General features: G+C 57.0%; 7 protein-coding genes across 7 annotated transcripts; 3 read left to right on the top strand and 4 right to left on the bottom strand.

Moving 5' to 3' along the window:
• Positions 1 to 1,741: 1,741 nt before the first annotated feature.
• Positions 1,742 to 2,413, top strand: B0I36DRAFT_357316 (uncharacterized protein; the record flags this gene model as incomplete). The annotated part of the gene is made up of 2 exons (XM_046157781.1): positions 1,742 to 1,866; positions 1,969 to 2,413. 2 exons carry the CDS (start codon positions 1,742 to 1,744, stop codon positions 2,411 to 2,413), a joined length of 570 nt encoding a protein of 189 aa, XP_046018001.1.
• A 600-nt stretch (positions 2,414 to 3,013) lies between these two features.
• B0I36DRAFT_3734 (origin recognition complex subunit 6-domain-containing protein) lies at positions 3,014 to 4,781 on the bottom strand. The gene has a single exon (XM_046160195.1). The coding sequence runs from the start codon at positions 4,529 to 4,531 to the stop codon at positions 3,284 to 3,286; it is 1,248 nt and encodes a 415-aa protein (XP_046018002.1). The 5' UTR covers positions 4,532 to 4,781; the 3' UTR covers positions 3,014 to 3,283.
• A 46-nt stretch (positions 4,782 to 4,827) lies between these two features.
• On the top strand, positions 4,828 to 5,834 carry B0I36DRAFT_309656 (uncharacterized protein). The gene is made up of 2 exons (XM_046152163.1): positions 4,828 to 5,157; positions 5,230 to 5,834. The coding sequence occupies exons 1-2, from the start codon at positions 5,034 to 5,036 to the stop codon at positions 5,712 to 5,714; spliced, it is 609 nt and encodes a 202-aa protein (XP_046018003.1). The 5' UTR covers positions 4,828 to 5,033; the 3' UTR covers positions 5,715 to 5,834.
• Positions 5,835 to 7,535, bottom strand: B0I36DRAFT_309658 (S-adenosyl-L-methionine-dependent methyltransferase). The gene has a single exon (XM_046152164.1). It carries the CDS (start codon positions 7,461 to 7,463, stop codon positions 5,928 to 5,930), a length of 1,536 nt encoding a protein of 511 aa, XP_046018004.1. The 5' UTR covers positions 7,464 to 7,535; the 3' UTR covers positions 5,835 to 5,927.
• A 216-nt stretch (positions 7,536 to 7,751) lies between these two features.
• B0I36DRAFT_309659 (uncharacterized protein) lies at positions 7,752 to 9,593 on the top strand. The gene has a single exon (XM_046152165.1). The coding sequence runs from the start codon at positions 8,189 to 8,191 to the stop codon at positions 9,413 to 9,415; it is 1,227 nt and encodes a 408-aa protein (XP_046018005.1). The 5' UTR covers positions 7,752 to 8,188; the 3' UTR covers positions 9,416 to 9,593.
• A 17-nt stretch (positions 9,594 to 9,610) lies between these two features.
• Positions 9,611 to 11,444, bottom strand: B0I36DRAFT_379035 (uncharacterized protein). Its single transcript, XM_046160747.1, has 3 exons — positions 11,125 to 11,444; positions 10,561 to 11,017; positions 9,611 to 10,434 (listed from the first exon to the last, which is right to left on the bottom strand). The coding sequence occupies exons 1-3, from the start codon at positions 11,152 to 11,154 to the stop codon at positions 9,827 to 9,829; spliced, it is 1,095 nt and encodes a 364-aa protein (XP_046018006.1). The 5' UTR covers positions 11,155 to 11,444; the 3' UTR covers positions 9,611 to 9,826.
• A 352-nt stretch (positions 11,445 to 11,796) lies between these two features.
• Positions 11,797 to 13,953, bottom strand: B0I36DRAFT_3815 (uncharacterized protein). Its single transcript, XM_046160865.1, has 2 exons — positions 13,357 to 13,953; positions 11,797 to 13,166 (listed from the first exon to the last, which is right to left on the bottom strand). Exons 1-2 carry the CDS (start codon positions 13,795 to 13,797, stop codon positions 12,147 to 12,149), a joined length of 1,461 nt encoding a protein of 486 aa, XP_046018007.1. The 5' UTR covers positions 13,798 to 13,953; the 3' UTR covers positions 11,797 to 12,146.
• Between the last annotated feature and the right edge of the window lie 3,134 nt (positions 13,954 to 17,087).

The following is a 17,087-nucleotide window of genomic DNA, read 5'->3' on the forward strand; positions in this document are numbered from 1 at the left end:
AGCTATCAATTGCGGTGGGAAGCAGGCACAGATCGGTGGTTATAGCGACTGCTATCAGCTCGGACTCTCCACTGTGCATAGCGAGTTTGTTCAAGGGAACCGGATTGCACTTATCCAGATCCGACGCTGAAGCGCAATACCGTTCTATGGCTTGTTCTGCAACTTAGTCCGAGTAAGAGCTTGTAACAAGGAAGAATCTCAGTTTTCATATCAAGAACTCGCTGTGGAAAATTAGCGGACTGTGGCTCCAGTCGATAACGCCTGCGCGAACACGAAGCGCCTAAACGTCCACGGCCTTACAATTTGCATAAGCAACACTATTTACACATTCAGCGTCTAAACCGCCAACCAGTCTCCTGGGTGATAAAGGCACTGAAACTCCAGTCTTCTCTCCTACCACATCATTTTCTGAAACAGCTGAGAGTTCTCGTACCTACTGAGCCGCCGCCGCCGCCGCGGCAGCAGCAGCATCAGTAGTAGCCGAAGCAGTGGTAGTAGCCGTGGCCTCCGTCTTCCCCCCCTCGTCACCTTCTTCCCCTTTACAGATCTCGCAAATCAGGATGGGCTTGCACCTGCAATTGACGCCGCAGAGCGGGTAATAGCTGGTGCGGAGCCGCTCTCCCTCACAGCGCGTGTCAAAGTCGCGGACGCACCCGATTGTGCTGACGTTGTTGTTGCACACGACCTCCCACCCGCCGACGGTGAACTGACGCTCCTCGTGCCGGTGGTCGATCGCAGTGTCGGAGGCCACTGGGGCGGCGAGGATGGAGGACCCGAAAAGAGCCAAAATGGTGAGGGCCAGGCTCGCGGGAGAAGTGTGAGCCTGTGGTGTCAAGAAGGTGTAAGCTGAAGAGCTTTGTGTACTTGAAGGGAAGAGGGCGGATCTGACCATCATTTTTACTAGTTGAGGTCCGAGATTTTATGTGTTGTGGAAGGCTGGGAATGCTACAAGGACAGCTATTCGAGCTCAGTTTCGTCCTGGGAATGGAGATGTTGATGACGAAGATGTTGATGAAGAAGAAGAGGGTGTCGAAAGATTCAGACTAGTCGCTTCTTATATAGACACAGCCGTGTTCCCCCGGTTCCCCATGCAACACCGTACCATCTCGTACACATTAGATGCCGGAGAGAGTCTGAATAGATCCAACCCTCGAGCCAGCCTCTACCTGGCTGCCACAGAAAAGCCACAATCGTCAAGGAGGAGGGGCCGAAGACTTCAAGATTTCCCGCCAACATACAATGCATTTGGAAGCACCTGCCAATATCGGCGCCGTTGGCTGTCGCTTATGTGTGACGAACAGTGCGTCTGCATACTTCATATCAGGTCGACATCACTCTTTCCTGGAGATAAGGGTCGTCCCATACTCGCTGGGTCCCATTTTCCGAAGTCTCATTGGTTTTGCTTAACGTTGTTGGTCGCTGCAAGGGACCTTTTGTTCTTTTTGGTGGTGGCTGTACAGGAACTTCTATGCCAAGTCTGTTGGTCCAAGGCCATGCAGGCATCCGCAACCCTGCCCATACCCATGCTCTGGACACGTGAACGGTTCGCATGATAGGGCAGAGTTGCTGTGAGCGAAGTCCAGACTTTTCACGAGAGGAGGACCACAGGAAACTATCCTGTTTCCTTTCCTATCACCTGTATACCCGCGGATCTTATTCAAACACGGGACACTTTGCACGCAGAATTGCCTGTCCGCGTCTTAATCACAGTTCGTGCCGTGTACCGTCGTTCGCGCATACCATGTCCACGAGACCCTCGGACTGGGAAATTCGCCGATGCAACCCGTTCGATATCCCGGACCAGCTGCCAGAGGAGCTGAAGCAAGAGATCCGAGACAACAAGAGCTTCCATGCTGGCCACGCGTGGTATGTTCCCCTTTTGCCTCTTCTAGAGCTACTCTAAACGACACAACCCTACACTACACAGTCCAATATTTGGACGCGCTGACATGCCAACTTCATATCAAGGACGACCACTGGCTCTCCTATCGTCGAGGGGAGGTACTACGACTACGCGTCCCGCACAGTCAAGTCCCTCCAACCCGGAGATTCTTTGCAAGATGGTCCTCCGACAGTCTCTGTGTACTGGCACAATGTGGCCCCCAAACCTGGCGACAGGAAATGCTTCTACGGTTTCAGCGGCGGTTACAATCAAGGGGACATTGCGTCATACGTGGTGAAGCTGGGCAAGTTCTTCAGCGAGAGCTCCAGCGGTGACGACGGTGGCCGGAGCAGCTGCACGCTGAAATCACTGACCATGACGACGTATTCCGTTGTTGTCCTTGTCCAGACGGACTGTTCTGACGCCGATATTTGGCAGCGGCTCGCGGCCTGCGGGCTGGGTTTGGGGTATCGCGGTGATGGAGTCGGGTCTCGGGTATCGGATGTTGAGCACGATGGCGGACAAAGTTGACGCGGCTCAGTTGCTCAGAATAATCACCACAGCTCTCTGCTTCTCTCCCCGCGGTCAATAAAATCAAAAAGCCGGCCGGGACTTGAGCATGCCATGTAAATCTGTGTCTCGGGCTAGATCTTTTCGAAAAAGACACGGGTGTCATTGGATTTCGTGCATTCTCAAAAGTTCAACGCAGAGAATAATCTTGGAGTCCATTTTGATATGGCTGGCCTCAATCTGATGGTAAATGCTGTTCCACATTCCCTTCCTGTTCAGCCTATTCTGAACAAGCTGACAGTGAGAATTGACTCTTTCTGATGTTGTACACCACAACAACGAATTACCCATTCAGTTCAAGTGAATATGGCTTGGAATAGGAACTGCCGTCAGTGGTCAGATTTGTTGCCTAACGGCCACAAGCTTTGTGCGGAAGGCAAGCCTGGGACAATGGGATCGTGGCTATCTCGCGACAGGTTCGTGACACTGATCTCGCTCAGTGACAATTTAAGAACAGCACAATTGTGAATATCCTCACGCCAGGTGTGATAAGTCGAAGCCCTATTGATTTCTCATTGTCTCGTAGCTTCGCGCGACTGGACAGCCACGCGTGGGAAATTGCTGAACGTCAATACTGCGACCGTTCAACGGAACCATCGCATCCGAATCAGTAGCGGCTTGCTGACCGTGATATTTCTCCATGAACCAGTTCTAGCTGAGGAGCTGACAGCTCGGCGACGGCAACGCCACAATTGTAGAACGCCTAGCAGTCGAAGCTTGGCGCAAAGCTGGGAAACCAAGCTCCAAAATAGACCATACAGTATGTGAATCTCAATTGGGTATCAAATTTTCCACTGATGAGCACGCCGTACGACATGGAGTCAACCAGCCTCAAGCCTCCATAGCCTGTACAGCACCGGCATGTTCAGCTGCCTCTATCCGTTGCAGCATCTCGTCTCGCCACCGCTCGTAGTCCTTGCGTTTCTTGTCCGTCATCACCCACTTGCTCTGCAGCATCGTGTCGCTCTTCTGCACGTGAAGGGCTTCGGCGAGCTTGCCCTCATCCTGCGGCAGGTCATGCATGTCGACATCTCCATCATCCTCATCTGCACCCGGCACAACGTGATGTGAAGCGGCCGCCGCCGCCGAGTCCGTCTTGCCCGCAACAAGTTGATTGATCCCCGTGAACCACTCCCCATCCTGCCAGCCGCTCTCGACCACTTTGGCCACAGCCGCGTCAATGTCCCTCGAGCCCACATCCGTCCAGCCGATCCACAACTCGTCCTCGTCCATACCCTTGACCGTCACTTCTTCCGGCGCCTTGCTCAGCGCGCCCAGTATAATCTTCCTCGTCTCCCGGTACTCCTTGTCATCCGGGGGTGTCCCGCGCTCCAGGTGCTGGACCTGCAGCGTCACGAGAAAGTACACCGCAGCCAGGAGAGGCGCGAGGTTCTGCGTGATCCAGGGGTCCGTCGACGCCCGGCCCCGCGGCGCCGCAATGGACTGCAATCCCGCGAGCACGGTCTTGCCTATCCGCTCCGAGCCGAGCGTCTTGCACATCAGCTGGATCGACGGGCGGACCCACGCGGGCAGCACACTGTCCTGGCCGCCGGCTTTCCTCTTCGCCGGGAACGAGGAGGCCGAGCCCCTGGGCCGTCCCGGCCGCCGTCCTGGCCCAGCCGGGGTTGTCGGCGTGTCGTCGCCCTTCTTGGCCGTGGCCGGTGATCGGAACTGTGCGAGCGACTGTGCTGCCGTGGGCGTGGGCCGGCTGGGCGTCCTAGGCGAGGACCCGAACACCCCCGAGTCCTTGATCTTCGCGGACGGCGTTCTTATGCGTCCGGAGCGGCCGCTGGGCGTCGCGGGGAGGACATTGTCGAGGTAGGCGTACACGCGCTTGTACACCTTGGGCGCGATCGGCGGGCGAGGTTGGATGTCGGGCAGGTTGAGGGAGATCTTGAGGCGCTCGCAGGCAATGTGGCAACAGGCGTAGGATCGGGCGATCTCCTCGTCCTGCTTGAGAGTGCTGTTGTGTTTGGATTGGGCGAAGAGGGACGAGGCGAGATCAACAAGAGGTTTTGGCAGGTTCTCCGACTGCGTGGGGAGCAGCGACAGGAGGTTGGCCTCCACGGCGCGGCTCATTGTGGATGTAGGTAACCGAGCGTGGTGCTTGCAAGGCGGCCAGAGGGGTGCTGCAGAGTTGGTTTGGTCTGTCGTGGTGGCTGGCTGATGCTGGTTGGGAAATGCTGGATCATGAAATCGTGACCTGGAGCTGTCGATCTTCGGTACGCTTGTCTTCGGTAGCTCTAGGCGACGTGCCCCTGGTCTAGGCGCCCAGACGGCAGTGAGTGACGTGCCTGCATGTCTCCCCTGGCCCACCGTTCCCCGGACAGCCGCTAGCTTATTGCCACTTGCGCCCCTGAACCCCACGTTGGCCACGATATTCCTCGCCCGCAATCAGCTTACTCGACGCCCGTTGCACATGCCACGTGCAATCCTCAATGAGTCTCTCCCCTACCTTGACTATCTAGTCTAGTAGTTTCTTTCTCCCGTGCTTGTCGCGCAAGATATCTGAGACTTGTGCGCACTTGTATCCGCCACCCAATCGGAACCGACTACCACCACCACAGGGCCAATCCTCAACATGCGCGCCTCAATAATAACCACAGCCGGCCTCTTTTCTGTCGCGCTGGCCCACGGCGACCATAGCGGCTCCCAGAAGCCCATGGTCGGCGCCGATGCAGACTGGATGACTGTCCATATGGCTGGTACGTCACCCAGGAACCTGCTGTCCCTGTCCTCAGCCTTTCTTGTCCGCTGACACACCCCGCATGTTACAGAGGAACACCACATGCAGTCCTTCGACCCAGAGTCCTTCTTCATGCTCCACGACTTCGACTCCAACGGGCGGTGGGAGCCCTCCGAGATCCTGCGCACCTACGGCCTCGAGGACGAGTCGAACCGCGACATCACCCAGTCCCGCCGCGACGAGATCCAGGCGCACCTGATGGGCATGCTGGACGCGAACCGGGACGGCACCGTCACGCGCGACGAGTTTGTGCAGTTCATAAAGTCCGGCAAGACGCTGCCCGACATGGCGACGGGGCCGGGCCACCACGGCGACGACGAGTACGAGTACGAGATCCACCACTGGGAAAAGTACCACGGGGACGACACCACGATCGAGGACCTCACGCATCCAGAGGATATTGAGCATTTCAAGAAACACGAGGAGATGGAGGCGGCGGAGGAGCGCCTCGAGAAGCTGAACCGCATGGCTATTGTGGAGGAGAACATCCCGAGCAAGTTCCGGAGGGGTGGCTGAGCATTTCTCGGACGAAACGTTGGAACGTGCATGATGAAATGTCTAGAGGTAATGGCGTACATATTGAGCGTTGTCTTGGATATAGTAATGTCGCAATGATTGGACGATTCGAGCATATGTTGCCTGTCAGAAAGGTGTGAGCTTTGCAATTCAGCAGCCTACAAACACTCTGTCTGTCCTAGGCAGGTCAACGAGGCAGTGAACGACATATCGTCAACTTTCGCCAGTATCGGCCTTTCTGCTCGTCGCATAGACGTCGAACACACAATGCCATACTCCGGGTGCAAACGTCTTGACGAGCTCGACATGCTCGACACGAGCGCTTCGCCGACCTGCACTTCCCACATCTCCACCAGCCTTCTGTTGCTGCTGCTGATCCTGGTAATCCCGGAACCACCGCTCGATCTCGCCCTTCCGCCGCTCAATGTCCGCAACACCGACATTCTCGTGGAGATGCAGCCAAGCGTCTCGGCTTGGACATGTTATGTCCCATGCCCCAGCCCACGAGCCCGTACTTACGGGTAACAGACCGCCGTTGACATGCAGTATCTCAAGGGGGTCGTCTGTGTCATTATCCTGATTCGTCCAGGCGGCTCTGAGCTCCGCGATCCGCCGAGCCGCGTGGATATTGTCCTCCAAGAAGACCACAATCTGCGCTTCTTCCTTACTGCTCACATTCCTCCGACCCTTGGCGGCCGGCACGTGCGTGGCTTGCTGACTTGGAGCTCTGCGATGTACGAGTTCCCCCGTCGGCCGCGCAAGCTCACCCACACTGCGGATAATGCGCACGCTCCAGCCGTTCGCCTCGGCGCCTCGGCGCAAGCCTTCGACGCTCCACGGGTTCAGCTCCCAGCACAGCACGCGCAGGCCGAGTCGTGCATAGGAAAAGACAAAGTAGCCGATGCCGGCGTACATGTCGACCGCGTAGGAATCTTGCAGTTTTTGCTTCGTGATGGTTCTCGCCATGGGCGTGGTGGAGCTCTGCGTAGTTTTGCCCGAAGAGCTGTCCTGCTGTTGTTGAGGTGGTGATATGCCTGTGGCATTGGGATGATCGATCTTCGGCGTATGGAAGTCTAGAAGTCTGGCCTTCTCCTTGATGTTGCCCCTGCTAAACATTGTCCAGCGCGGCGCCCAGGTCTGGCATATCCCGTTCTGCTTGGTGGACACCCAGAAGGCATTCTGGAAGTCCTCGTCGGTAACATTGCCGGATTGCTGGCCATGGCCGCACTCATCATTGTCACCTGCCTGAGTTGATGCTGGGCCAAAGTCCCCATGCAGCATCGCCAACCCGGTAGGGCTGCGGAGTATGTTGTCCTTCGAGTCTTGGTGCTGATGCTCATCCTCGTCACGGACCAAAGGGATGCCCTCGTTGATCGCAAGGTGCGTAAGTGGCTGCTTTGCGCCGGTCTTGCGAGTAATCTCGGCGAGTATGAGGCACCATAGGTCTTGCAGCAATCTCCCCTGTTGCTGCCCGGCGTATTTGAGTAGCTCGGCCCATGCTGCTGACGAAAACGACCCAGTGGGCAGAAGGATCATTGGCTCGTAGACGGTCCATCGCTTAGGAGCCTGAGCTATAAGCGTGGCGGAGGAGATGGGTGCCGCATGCTCTGCGTCATGCACAGCACCCGTGGGCAGCGAGGCCCGCCATGTTAACACCGCCGCTTCGACTGGGTTCTGTGACGCTGGTTTGCGTTTGGAACGATCTTTCTTGTGGTCTCGCAGGACAGTGCCCTCGCCTCTCTGTGTCATGACGGCATGCGACAGAGGTCCAATCTGCCCCGGGTGGACGACATGGTGCTGTGTAGATGGGACATGGTGGAGTGTAGGGATTTGCACTAACCACGATTTCAAGGTGGGGAAGTCCTTCTGCGCTCAAGCTTTGAGGACTCTACCTCCGGCCCAGAAAGCGTATGAAGTCGTGTTAATTGATTGGCTGTTTCTTTGTCTAATGTGGGCCTCCCTGAACTGAAGGTTGGAAGCTTGAGAGGCTCTCCTGCCGTAATTCGACAGCTACCATGGCACGGCATGTCTATTCGACCAACCTGTAGTGGCAGCTGAAGAGTGCGGAAATGACGGGTCCAACCAGACTTACACCTTTAAGCCTGCTGACGTTGAGCGGGAAGTATCGTGTCTTGTTGGGCCTGTGTTATGCGACTACGGTACTGTCAACGTACCTAGGTACTTCCATTGAGCTGGACGCCGCGCCCTTGCGATCCCACCGCGGAAGCTGGAGTGGGCCAACTCCATCGCCGCCGGCCTGTTGTGGAAGCAGCCTCCGAGGCATCATCTCGTCCCCCCACCTGCTGCGTCCACAACTAACTTGCTTGCGCCGTCAGCTCCGCTGACACAACGATACCTCCGGCTGTGCCGGCCCCTCGAGCACGCCATCTCCAGAACACCACCTCCCTTGCGCCGACGAGACAACTCCAGGCCGTCGCCACGGGGGCGTCCAGTTGCACTCTCCGTCCGACAACATGGCTGCGGGGCACAGGCCAACACTGCTCTCGCTCCCGCCCGAGATCCGGGAGCAGGTCTACCGCCTCCTGCTCAACCCGGACGCCAATCGCGTCTACGATCCAAACGACTACAACGACTACAACTACAGCGACTCGCTCGTCCTCTATCGCCTCAACCAGCAGATCTACTATGAGGCCCGGCGCATCTTCCGCGACCTCAACATCTTCGTCCGCATAGAGACTCCCTGGCCCGAGGCGCAGGAGCACGTCGCCATCGAGGGCCATGTTCCCATTCTCATAAAGGGCCAGCAGGCCAAGCGCTTCACCGGCCACAGCCTCAGCGTCCGCATCGAGGCCCCGCCTCAGATGTCCCTCGACGAGACCGAGACCGCGCATTTCGTCATCCTCCTCGACGACCTCGACAAGTTCACTCGCACCTGGTTCTACTCGAACCTCTCAAATCCAGGGCTGAATCATTTCCTCAGCCTCAAGCTGCACCTGCGCGACCCCTATGCGCTTGACTACGAGGAGAAGCTCATGCCCAAGTGGCTGCAGCGGAAGCTCCTCATGCCATTCGCCATGGTCAAGGGATTGAGGCAGCTCACGCTGACGGGTGAGCCGACGCCTTTGGCGTCAATCGACAGCGAGCTGCGTGCGGCGCAAGCTGTGCCTACGCCGCCTCCAGAGCACTGCCTGAGCGAGGCCACGAGGCTCAAGGCGGAGGGCAACGAGGCCCTCAAGCAGGGCAAATACCACGAGGCCCTAAGGATATACAACGAGGCCTGGGAGGCGATACACATAGTCATCAGGGGTCGCCAGCGGCACGTGCACGCCGAGGCGTTCTTTGCACAGCGCATGACGCAGGAGCCCTGGCGTGACAAGGACGGGCGGCTGGAGAGGTTGAACCTGCGGGTGCAGCTCGTGGCGAACACGTGCCTGGTCTTCCTCAAGCTGGAGGACTGGGAGGAGCTTATCTTCTGGGGGATGCGGACCATCATCGCCATTAGGCAGGGCGTGCTGGGACCCCTGGAGGATCAATGGGATGTCCCGCCGCAGGATGAGGCCATGCTTACCTTTCCCGCGGCGGTGCAGATGGGCAAAGTGTACTACCGGACGGCACTCGGGTACAAGGCATTGCAGGATAAGGCGCAAGCGAGGAAGTTGCTGAGGGTCGCGGAGGTATATTTACCTCACGATGAGTCGGTTAAGAAGGAATTAGTAGCATGTGCACTACGGCTAGGGTGAGTGATGTTGGCAGATATAGTCTGAGCATATAATTATATAGCAAGCGATCTTTTGCATTGGGTTCCCAGGTATATAGAGGGTTTTCATGATACCATCACACGACTTCGTCAAACGTCACTCAGGCAGTCACCCATCTTGAATTATTGACAACGGATCATTTAACCGTGGCCGTCTTGGGCAGCTTTACATCTCAGTGTTCGCACCTGTTGAACTGTGACGGGACCTGGTGATTTGATTCGGAAGTAACGCAGAAGCTTGCTTCTCAGATATGTTTTATTCTAGTTGTGTTTCCCAACGATATTTTTCGAGAAACTGCAGTCGAAAACAATTTGATCCCATGGTAACAATCTGTCCTGACACTTTATCCATCCCGCCGCTAACTCCGAATCCCATTGCGCAAGACCTCTCGTATCAAACCTCACAAGGCTCGATGAAGTACATGCCCTCCACAATATCACAGTCCTCCCCGTACGCCGCAACCGCATCCCTGACAGCCTGTTCCACCGAGACGCTCTCCACCCCGACGGCCTCGTTGCTACACAAGTGTGTAAAGTCACCCGCATGGTCGCCCTCGTAGAACTGGTTGCTAATGCCGAGGCCCTTCATCGCTTTCGCGGCCTCCCCGCGCTCCAGGGCGATCCTGGCATTGGCGTTGATCTTTGCGATGTCGACGTGCGTAACCTCGAAGACTTTGCCTCGTGCGGCTTCCGCGTCGTGGCCGCCACTACCGTCTGTGGTGGTGCTGATGGTGGTTGTCGGAGCAAACATGTCCTCCAGCACCGCGAGGATCGCGTTCTGGGAAAGCCCGCGCACGCCGTTGACAAGAATGCCCTTGTTGACGAACCCGCTGGTGTCTCTCTTCCCGCCACTCTCATCGTCATCCCCGTACCACCGCAGCATGTTGGCCACGCCCCGCGCCATCATAGGCAGAGGCGTCCAGCACAGCTTGATCGCGCCGGCGCCGTAGATCCGGGCGCGGCGGTTCTTGATGTCGAACCCCGCAGGTCCTTTCATGAGCCCTGTTGCTCCCCCCTCGTCAGTTATTGTTGTCGTTGTCAAGGCCCAGGTTGTCGAAAACTGGGAAGTTTTGAGCCGTGCAAGGAGAGCTTGACTGATATTGGGGGCCAAAAAAAAAAAACACTTACACATGTCAAAAAACGGCCCACCGCTGATCGCAGACCAGTCGATCTTGCCCTCCGCAGCCAGGCCCTCCAGGTACTTCCGGATCCTCACCTTGCCGCCGACAAACTGCTCCGGCAGGCGGCGGTACTGCTCGGCCTGGATGTTGCCCACAAACTCGTTGGCCAGGAAGAAGCGCACCGACCCCGCGGCGAGCGCCGCGTCGATGATGAGCTTGGAAGGGTCGTACTGGGTCGCCGAGCCCGAGATGCAGTTGACCACCGCGTCCTGGCCTGCGAATGCGGCAGTCAGGGAGTCGAGGGAGGTGAAGTCTGCTTGTTTCGTGGCTATGTTTGTGGCGGCGGCGGTGGTGTCAGGGGCTGTGTATGTGTTGCCCGGGCGAGTAATGGCCGTGATTTCAAAGCGGTCAGGGCCATCTTTGAGAAGCTCTGCTATGACGGCGCGGCCGACGCTACCTCTGGGCTGTGTTTAGGGCAAAGGAAGCAACGTGATATTGTCAGCATGGGGGCGCCTTCTATGATTCCTTTGTGTTGCAAGGGCATGTTTATGGGGTTGTGTTGGCGGCTTACACCCAGGATAGCAATCTTGTAGAGCTTCATCCTTGTGAGATAGATGTCTTTATGACGCGGTTGTTGTTGAAGATATGAAGGGGAATGGCACTTGGGATCCGCAAAGAGAGAGAGAGAGCTCTGAGCTACTTTCGTTCGCTTGCTGCGTTTATTCCCTGCGGTGCTTGTGAGACGCCAAATGGGTCAAGTGGAAGCGCTTTTTGGTCGCCGAAAGCCAGCCCACTTAAAGAATCAAGTTGTAGCAGCGTGAGATTGTATGATTGTCGCAGAGCACCACACACACCCCAATCAGGCACGTTGTCAGCAGATCTACCACGAACAATCACAACTCTTCAAGTCTTTCAATGCAAAAGCAATTGTTCCCTTTATTTATATACACAAAATCGTCGTACTTTGGCATCTGCCTAACAAGCGATGACTCTACAGCTGAGCAATTCTGGGATTCGGGTTTCCCTTTACCGAATTCCGTCTCACTTTACTTCTCCACTGTGGGACGTGGTCGTGCGTCCTTGTACGCAGGTTCCAAGCCTCATGTTCCAGACTTGGCAAACTTACCCATCTTGCCTGCGTACACTAAGGAGAAGTCAGGGTCTAATCCAGGGGTTCGGAAATCCCAATGCTTCCACTGCGAAATGACCAACACGTCGAAACACTTGATTGGCAGGGAAAGATAACGGCCACTGGGGTCACCCAAGTCCAACATTTGTCTGCCCTAACATGAGACTTGAAAGAAAGGCTGTGCACACCAATCGCGTAACAAATCACAGATCAACATTTTTGGGGTATGTCAAAGTCAGTCTATTGCCTCATATCGAGTTCGTGCCTCCGTACAGGTCATGCTACCCACTCATACTGGCCATTATCGTGCCAGCTTCAGACCACCTCGAGAAGGCTGGCGCGTCCTCGAAGAGTATCTACCATCTCAACGTACAATATCTGGGTGGCACTTCCTTTGCTGACCATGCCCTCAAACTTAAAACCTGTCAAACGCCTCGTCATGCCGTCCCAAAAATTACAATCCTTTAGCCAGACCACTCCTGGAGCTTGCTCGCCTCCCACTTGCCGGGGATCAGAGCGAGGGGCACAATTCCAGAGACGTGCATCTCAGGGCCGAAAACCTTGCCCTGGAGGCCGAGCTCCTGGATAGCAGCCCGCATGTTCTTGAGGCCTTCCTGGTAGTTGGGACCAGCACGGCGGACCCAAATCTGGACATTGTGCTCAACGAGCAGAGGGGCGACCTCGCGCAGCGCCCGGATGACACCCTTGAATGTAGACGCAACGTTGGTGAAGTTGGCAATACCGCCGCCAATGAAGAGAACCTTGCCCTTGGGGTGCTGAGGAGCGCGGATCATGAGGTCCAGCACGGTCTTGGCGTAGTAGAAGGTCTGGGACTCCGTAGGGGCACCAGAGTACTCGCCGTAGTTGGCAAGCTCGTCAGCGAAGCCGGCAGAAGCAATGGCATCGGCGTAGACGACCGAGGCACCGCCACCGGCCACGAGAGTCCAGATGCGCCCATTCTGGTTCAGGACGGTCAGCTTGAGCGAAGCACCAGTCTTGGCGTCCAGCTCGGCAATGTAAGCCTCCTCCTTGGACAGCTCACGGCCAAAAGGAGCAGGGAACTCGATCGGCGGGCCAGCGTCGATGCTGATCTTGTCGGAGGCGACAGCAGTGATGCCGAGGTTGGCGGGCGAGCGCGCGATAGCCCACTTGACACCGCACTCGAAGTCGGCAGTCTGATCAAGCTTGGCAGCCAGATCCAGGAAGTAAACCTCGGCCGAGGTGGCATCGGCGTTGGGGATAACAACGAGGGGGTTGATCTCGAGGTATGTGAACTGGCAGTCGACGTAGACGGCGTACAGACGCGAAATGAAGTCGACCAGGACGTTGTGGACGCCCTTGGGGACGTTCTTCAGAAGGGTGGCGGCAATCTCCTCGTTGGAGGGGAACTCGGCCAGGTCCACAGGAATGAGGAGCTTCTCAGCCTTCTCGTCGACATCACCGACATCGACACCACCCTCGTGGGTGAACAGAATCCAGTCGCCCTATGGTGCCGCGAGTCAGCAAGATATTCTCAAGCCATAAACCGAAAGAGAACAGCAGGTCATCGCAGCCAACGCCATGGCGGCCGGTCTGACTTCTCGCTCGGCGCCCCCGTTCGAGACGAGCCAGTTCAAAACTAGCTAGGAGGTGGTAATCGCTCGGACCATGAGGTCCGCAGGAGTAGCAACTTACATCGCGGACAGAGTTGATGTTGATGTAGTACTCAGTGTCTTGAGGGTGGGGAACGAATGGCTCAACCAGGAATTGGCGGAGAACACCCTGGGTGTGCTCGACCTTCTGGACCTTGCCGGCGCGCTCGGCGATCCAGGCCTTGGCCTCGGCCCAGGGCTTGTTCAGGGCGAGGAGGCCGCTCTTGCCACGGCGCTTGATCAGTTGATCGGGCTTGGCGACAAAGCGAGCACCCTCGTGAAGCAGCCACGGGTAGGTAATCTCAGCCTGGTCGAGGACAGCGTTGACGTTGGCATCCTCAGGGAAGCTCAAAGACGCCAACCGGGGAGGGGCATTGTGTGTCGTGGACTTGGGAAGAGGAGTGGGCTTGATCACAGGAGCTCTTGTGAGGTGGTAGTTGATGATGGCCTTGCCGTCGGCCTCGTAGATCGCTTTGGCAGACATTTTGAATTAAGGCCTCTGGGGAATCCTGCGATCGACTTGTAGAAGTGAAGTTTACGCTCTGCTTTTGTTTTTTGAGCTAGAACCTGTAGGAACTGCCCTGTTAGCTCTCCTTCCTTGCTCTTGATTTCAGTCTCCGTCTTGCTCAGAGGCGTCTGCTCCTTGAGGCATGAAGCTTTCTCGCCTTGGAAGCTCTGGGCGCCCAATTGCTAGTCCGCTCGAACTTGGTGCTTTGGCGGCGCTGGCAGTCCAACTGTTGTTGAGCACTCGGCAGTTTGAAGCAGCTGTCGCCCTGAAGAAGCAATGGCTGGCACCGTCTCAAGCAGCAATATCCCACATTCAGGGCGGAGTGATTTGTGAAGACTTACCAGGTGATGTCCTACTCGAATTCGACCTGTGCAATGGAGAAAACAGAACGAACTGCTGCCACGGGCAAGAGAGTATGGAGGTGGTGAGTGTTATGGCGAGATGGAGACTGTGGGAGAGGAGGAGAAGTGAGCACAAAGGGTCCGTCTTCGCTTTGAAGTGGGATGCTGATGGGAAGGATGGGGCTGGCCAGCATTGGGCGGGTGCTGACGAGCGAACAACCAGGCGACAAGCAGGGGCAGACTCACACGGGGCGAGCGCCAGGATGGCTGGGCGTAGCAGACACTCGGCGGACGAGCTCAGCAGCACAACAAGATCTACCAACTTTTTTGGGTTTACTCACTGGAAAAACCGGAGCGAGGGGGTGCGTGTCTTGGGTGTCTATCCTATTGTTTGACGGAGCGATGCAGGAAGGAGGGGTGGCGGTCCCGCACCCCTAGCAGCTACACTCAGCATTGTCTATGCCCTCGACTCCAAGGTACCTCGCTGTGGAGAAGGCGAGGTCCTGAACAGGTACTGTACCTGTGCCGTCCATGGTCGCCAACGTCGGGGCAAGCCATTGTCGTCCCAGGAAACTCAACGAGGCACCAAGCTTGCTCCCGGACCTGGACAAGGGTAGAGGGGCATCCTGCAGGGCTCCCGCAACAGGGCCGACACCGCCTCTGAAAAGCATTGGGGCAGATCCTGGGCGGGGCCGGGATAGAGCGGGCCTCGCAGCCTCCCCACCAAGTACTAGTACCCCAACACCAACACTTGCCCGTCCTAACTCCATCAGAGCGTGTTCAGATGGGCGCTGCAATTTCCCCGACCACGACCTGTCAGCACCCCAGCCAGGTGTGTGGCTACACCACCATCTCCCGCCTGGTGGCCCCCCGTTCGGCGGCCGCGGAACCCTCAGATCCTCGATGACAGGTTGGACTTGATCGCCGGCCCGGCTGCTGCATTGTTCGGGCGCCGACATCGTCAAAAGGGGTCGGGAAAAATGGAAAGGTCGTAGGAGAGGCGCCGCCGCCAAGTGCCTCAAAGCCGAACATTCTCGTCTCGTGCAGACGCCCCAGGACAGCAGTGGTCACGAGAGCTTCATTTCCATGCCCAGACTCCACGAAGATTGAAAAGGCGTCTTCTCTAGAAGAGCCCGTCAGCACAAAACTCAGCTGATGGCTCGGGCCGGGGACTCAAGGTTCGTCTTAGTGTTGCGGGACATGGTTACCCCAAAGTTGTGTCAGCAATGCGTACTCTGCTGGCCCCCATGAATTGAAGTCATCGCTCTTACTATTGCTCGTCACACTGCAGGCAGCACGATAATACTATTTTGAGCCACCCTCGACCATGGAGCGGAACACGGCCTTTTGGAAGTCCTGATTCTCACGGAGTAGCCCCGAGTCATTTCGCCATACCCCTCCGACACAATGCCATTCTAGCCCCAAGGGCATTAGCCTCGAGTATGGCGCTGCGTGCTGAAGCGGGGAATTTGTTATGATTTCTGGTATTGCTACTTGAGCAGCGTGGCGTGGGATGGCAGGCGAGCAGGGGTAGTCGTCACTCCTGCATACAGGGAAGCTCATTGCCATTCGTGGAAGCTTGATCTTTGCCCTGCACTGTTAACCTCACCTGACAAAAGGCACTGCGAGGCGGCACACTTGCGGTCTGGGCAACGACAATGTCGCCGCCTCTTGTCCCAGATCCGGACACCGCCATGTAGCAAGCAGTTATCTCAGGGCATGGCTGGGTTATGACTAGCACCCAGAGAAGAACCAATCCCTGGACGGATTGGTAGGCAGCGTTGGAATAAAGGGAGCAAGACGCAGGCGGCGCAGTCCAGATAATAATGTTGAATTTTGCCAGCCGTCAGGTTCCCCAACTAATATTCTGCCAGCCCCTGACCTGACTGACCTACCCATCCCTGCTTTGGCAGCGCGTCTTGAAGCACAGCACCAGGCCAGGACTGGCTCCAATCAGGACGCACCCCACTGAGGATTTCGGCGGCCTAAGCAACGAAGCCTGACCTATGTGGAAAGTGGCGATCGTCGAATGTTCTGTGGGTGGGCAGGCAGGGTTGCCACGGGGAGCCGCTCGGCGTCGTGCCCTGCGCGGGCGTCTTCTGCAACGCCATATTACTCACCTTGCATGATTACAGGTCTGGGCAAAGCACCTCCGGCTTCACATTCTCACCAGTGGCTTCACTCGTGCTAGACATTGTCTCTGTGTGCTTCATGCTTCAGCGGAAAGCACTCGACCGCCTTCCAGGCCATTGTAGACAAGCGGACAGACTCACCCCCGGCTGGACCCCTCGAACCCCAAATAAGACCGGGGCAGGTCGAATTGGGTTTGGGCTGGGACCAACAATTGCCAGTGTCAGTCTGCAGAGAGCCGATCCTTGTACGGGTACCTCGACGAGGGGCAGTGGCGTACCTGCCAGGTACCTGCCCCCAGCCCCACACACATCCCCAACCCGCCCACCGCCGCGCAACCTGCCTGGCGTGCCCCTCAAGACAGTTCCGGCGAGCTTACGAGAAAAAAAAGGGCCGGGAGTGCTGAGCATTGATGGGACACCGCCCTGTCCTGGATTGCTCGCTGGATCTCCCCGACTTGCTGCGAAACTGCTGGGTTCTGGCACGGCCGATCACCGCAGTCTTAGAACCTGCCGCCGCCAGAAAGTAGCAACCGGCCGCCCCTGCCCGCTTGCACACACACCCCTCACCCTGGCCTCGAGGCGCGACTAAGCACCTTGAAGCTCAACCTCCAGCCCACCACCGGTCATCATCATCCTTTCCCTCTTCACCTCCCTAAAGTCCGGCTGTTACTCTTCAGCGGCGAACTTTCCACTTGTCCATCCATCCTCCACGACTCATCCTTCGTGGTCTTCTGTGCCTTTGTGTGCACATACAAGCTCGAGATTGCGCGCCTCGCCTTGCCGACGACGCTTC

Source organism: Microdochium trichocladiopsis (genome assembly GCF_020744255.1).
Source record: "Microdochium trichocladiopsis strain MPI-CAGE-CH-0230 chromosome Unknown B0I36scaffold_1, whole genome shotgun sequence".
In the NCBI taxonomy this organism is placed as follows: domain Eukaryota; kingdom Fungi; phylum Ascomycota; class Sordariomycetes; order Xylariales; family Microdochiaceae; genus Microdochium; species Microdochium trichocladiopsis.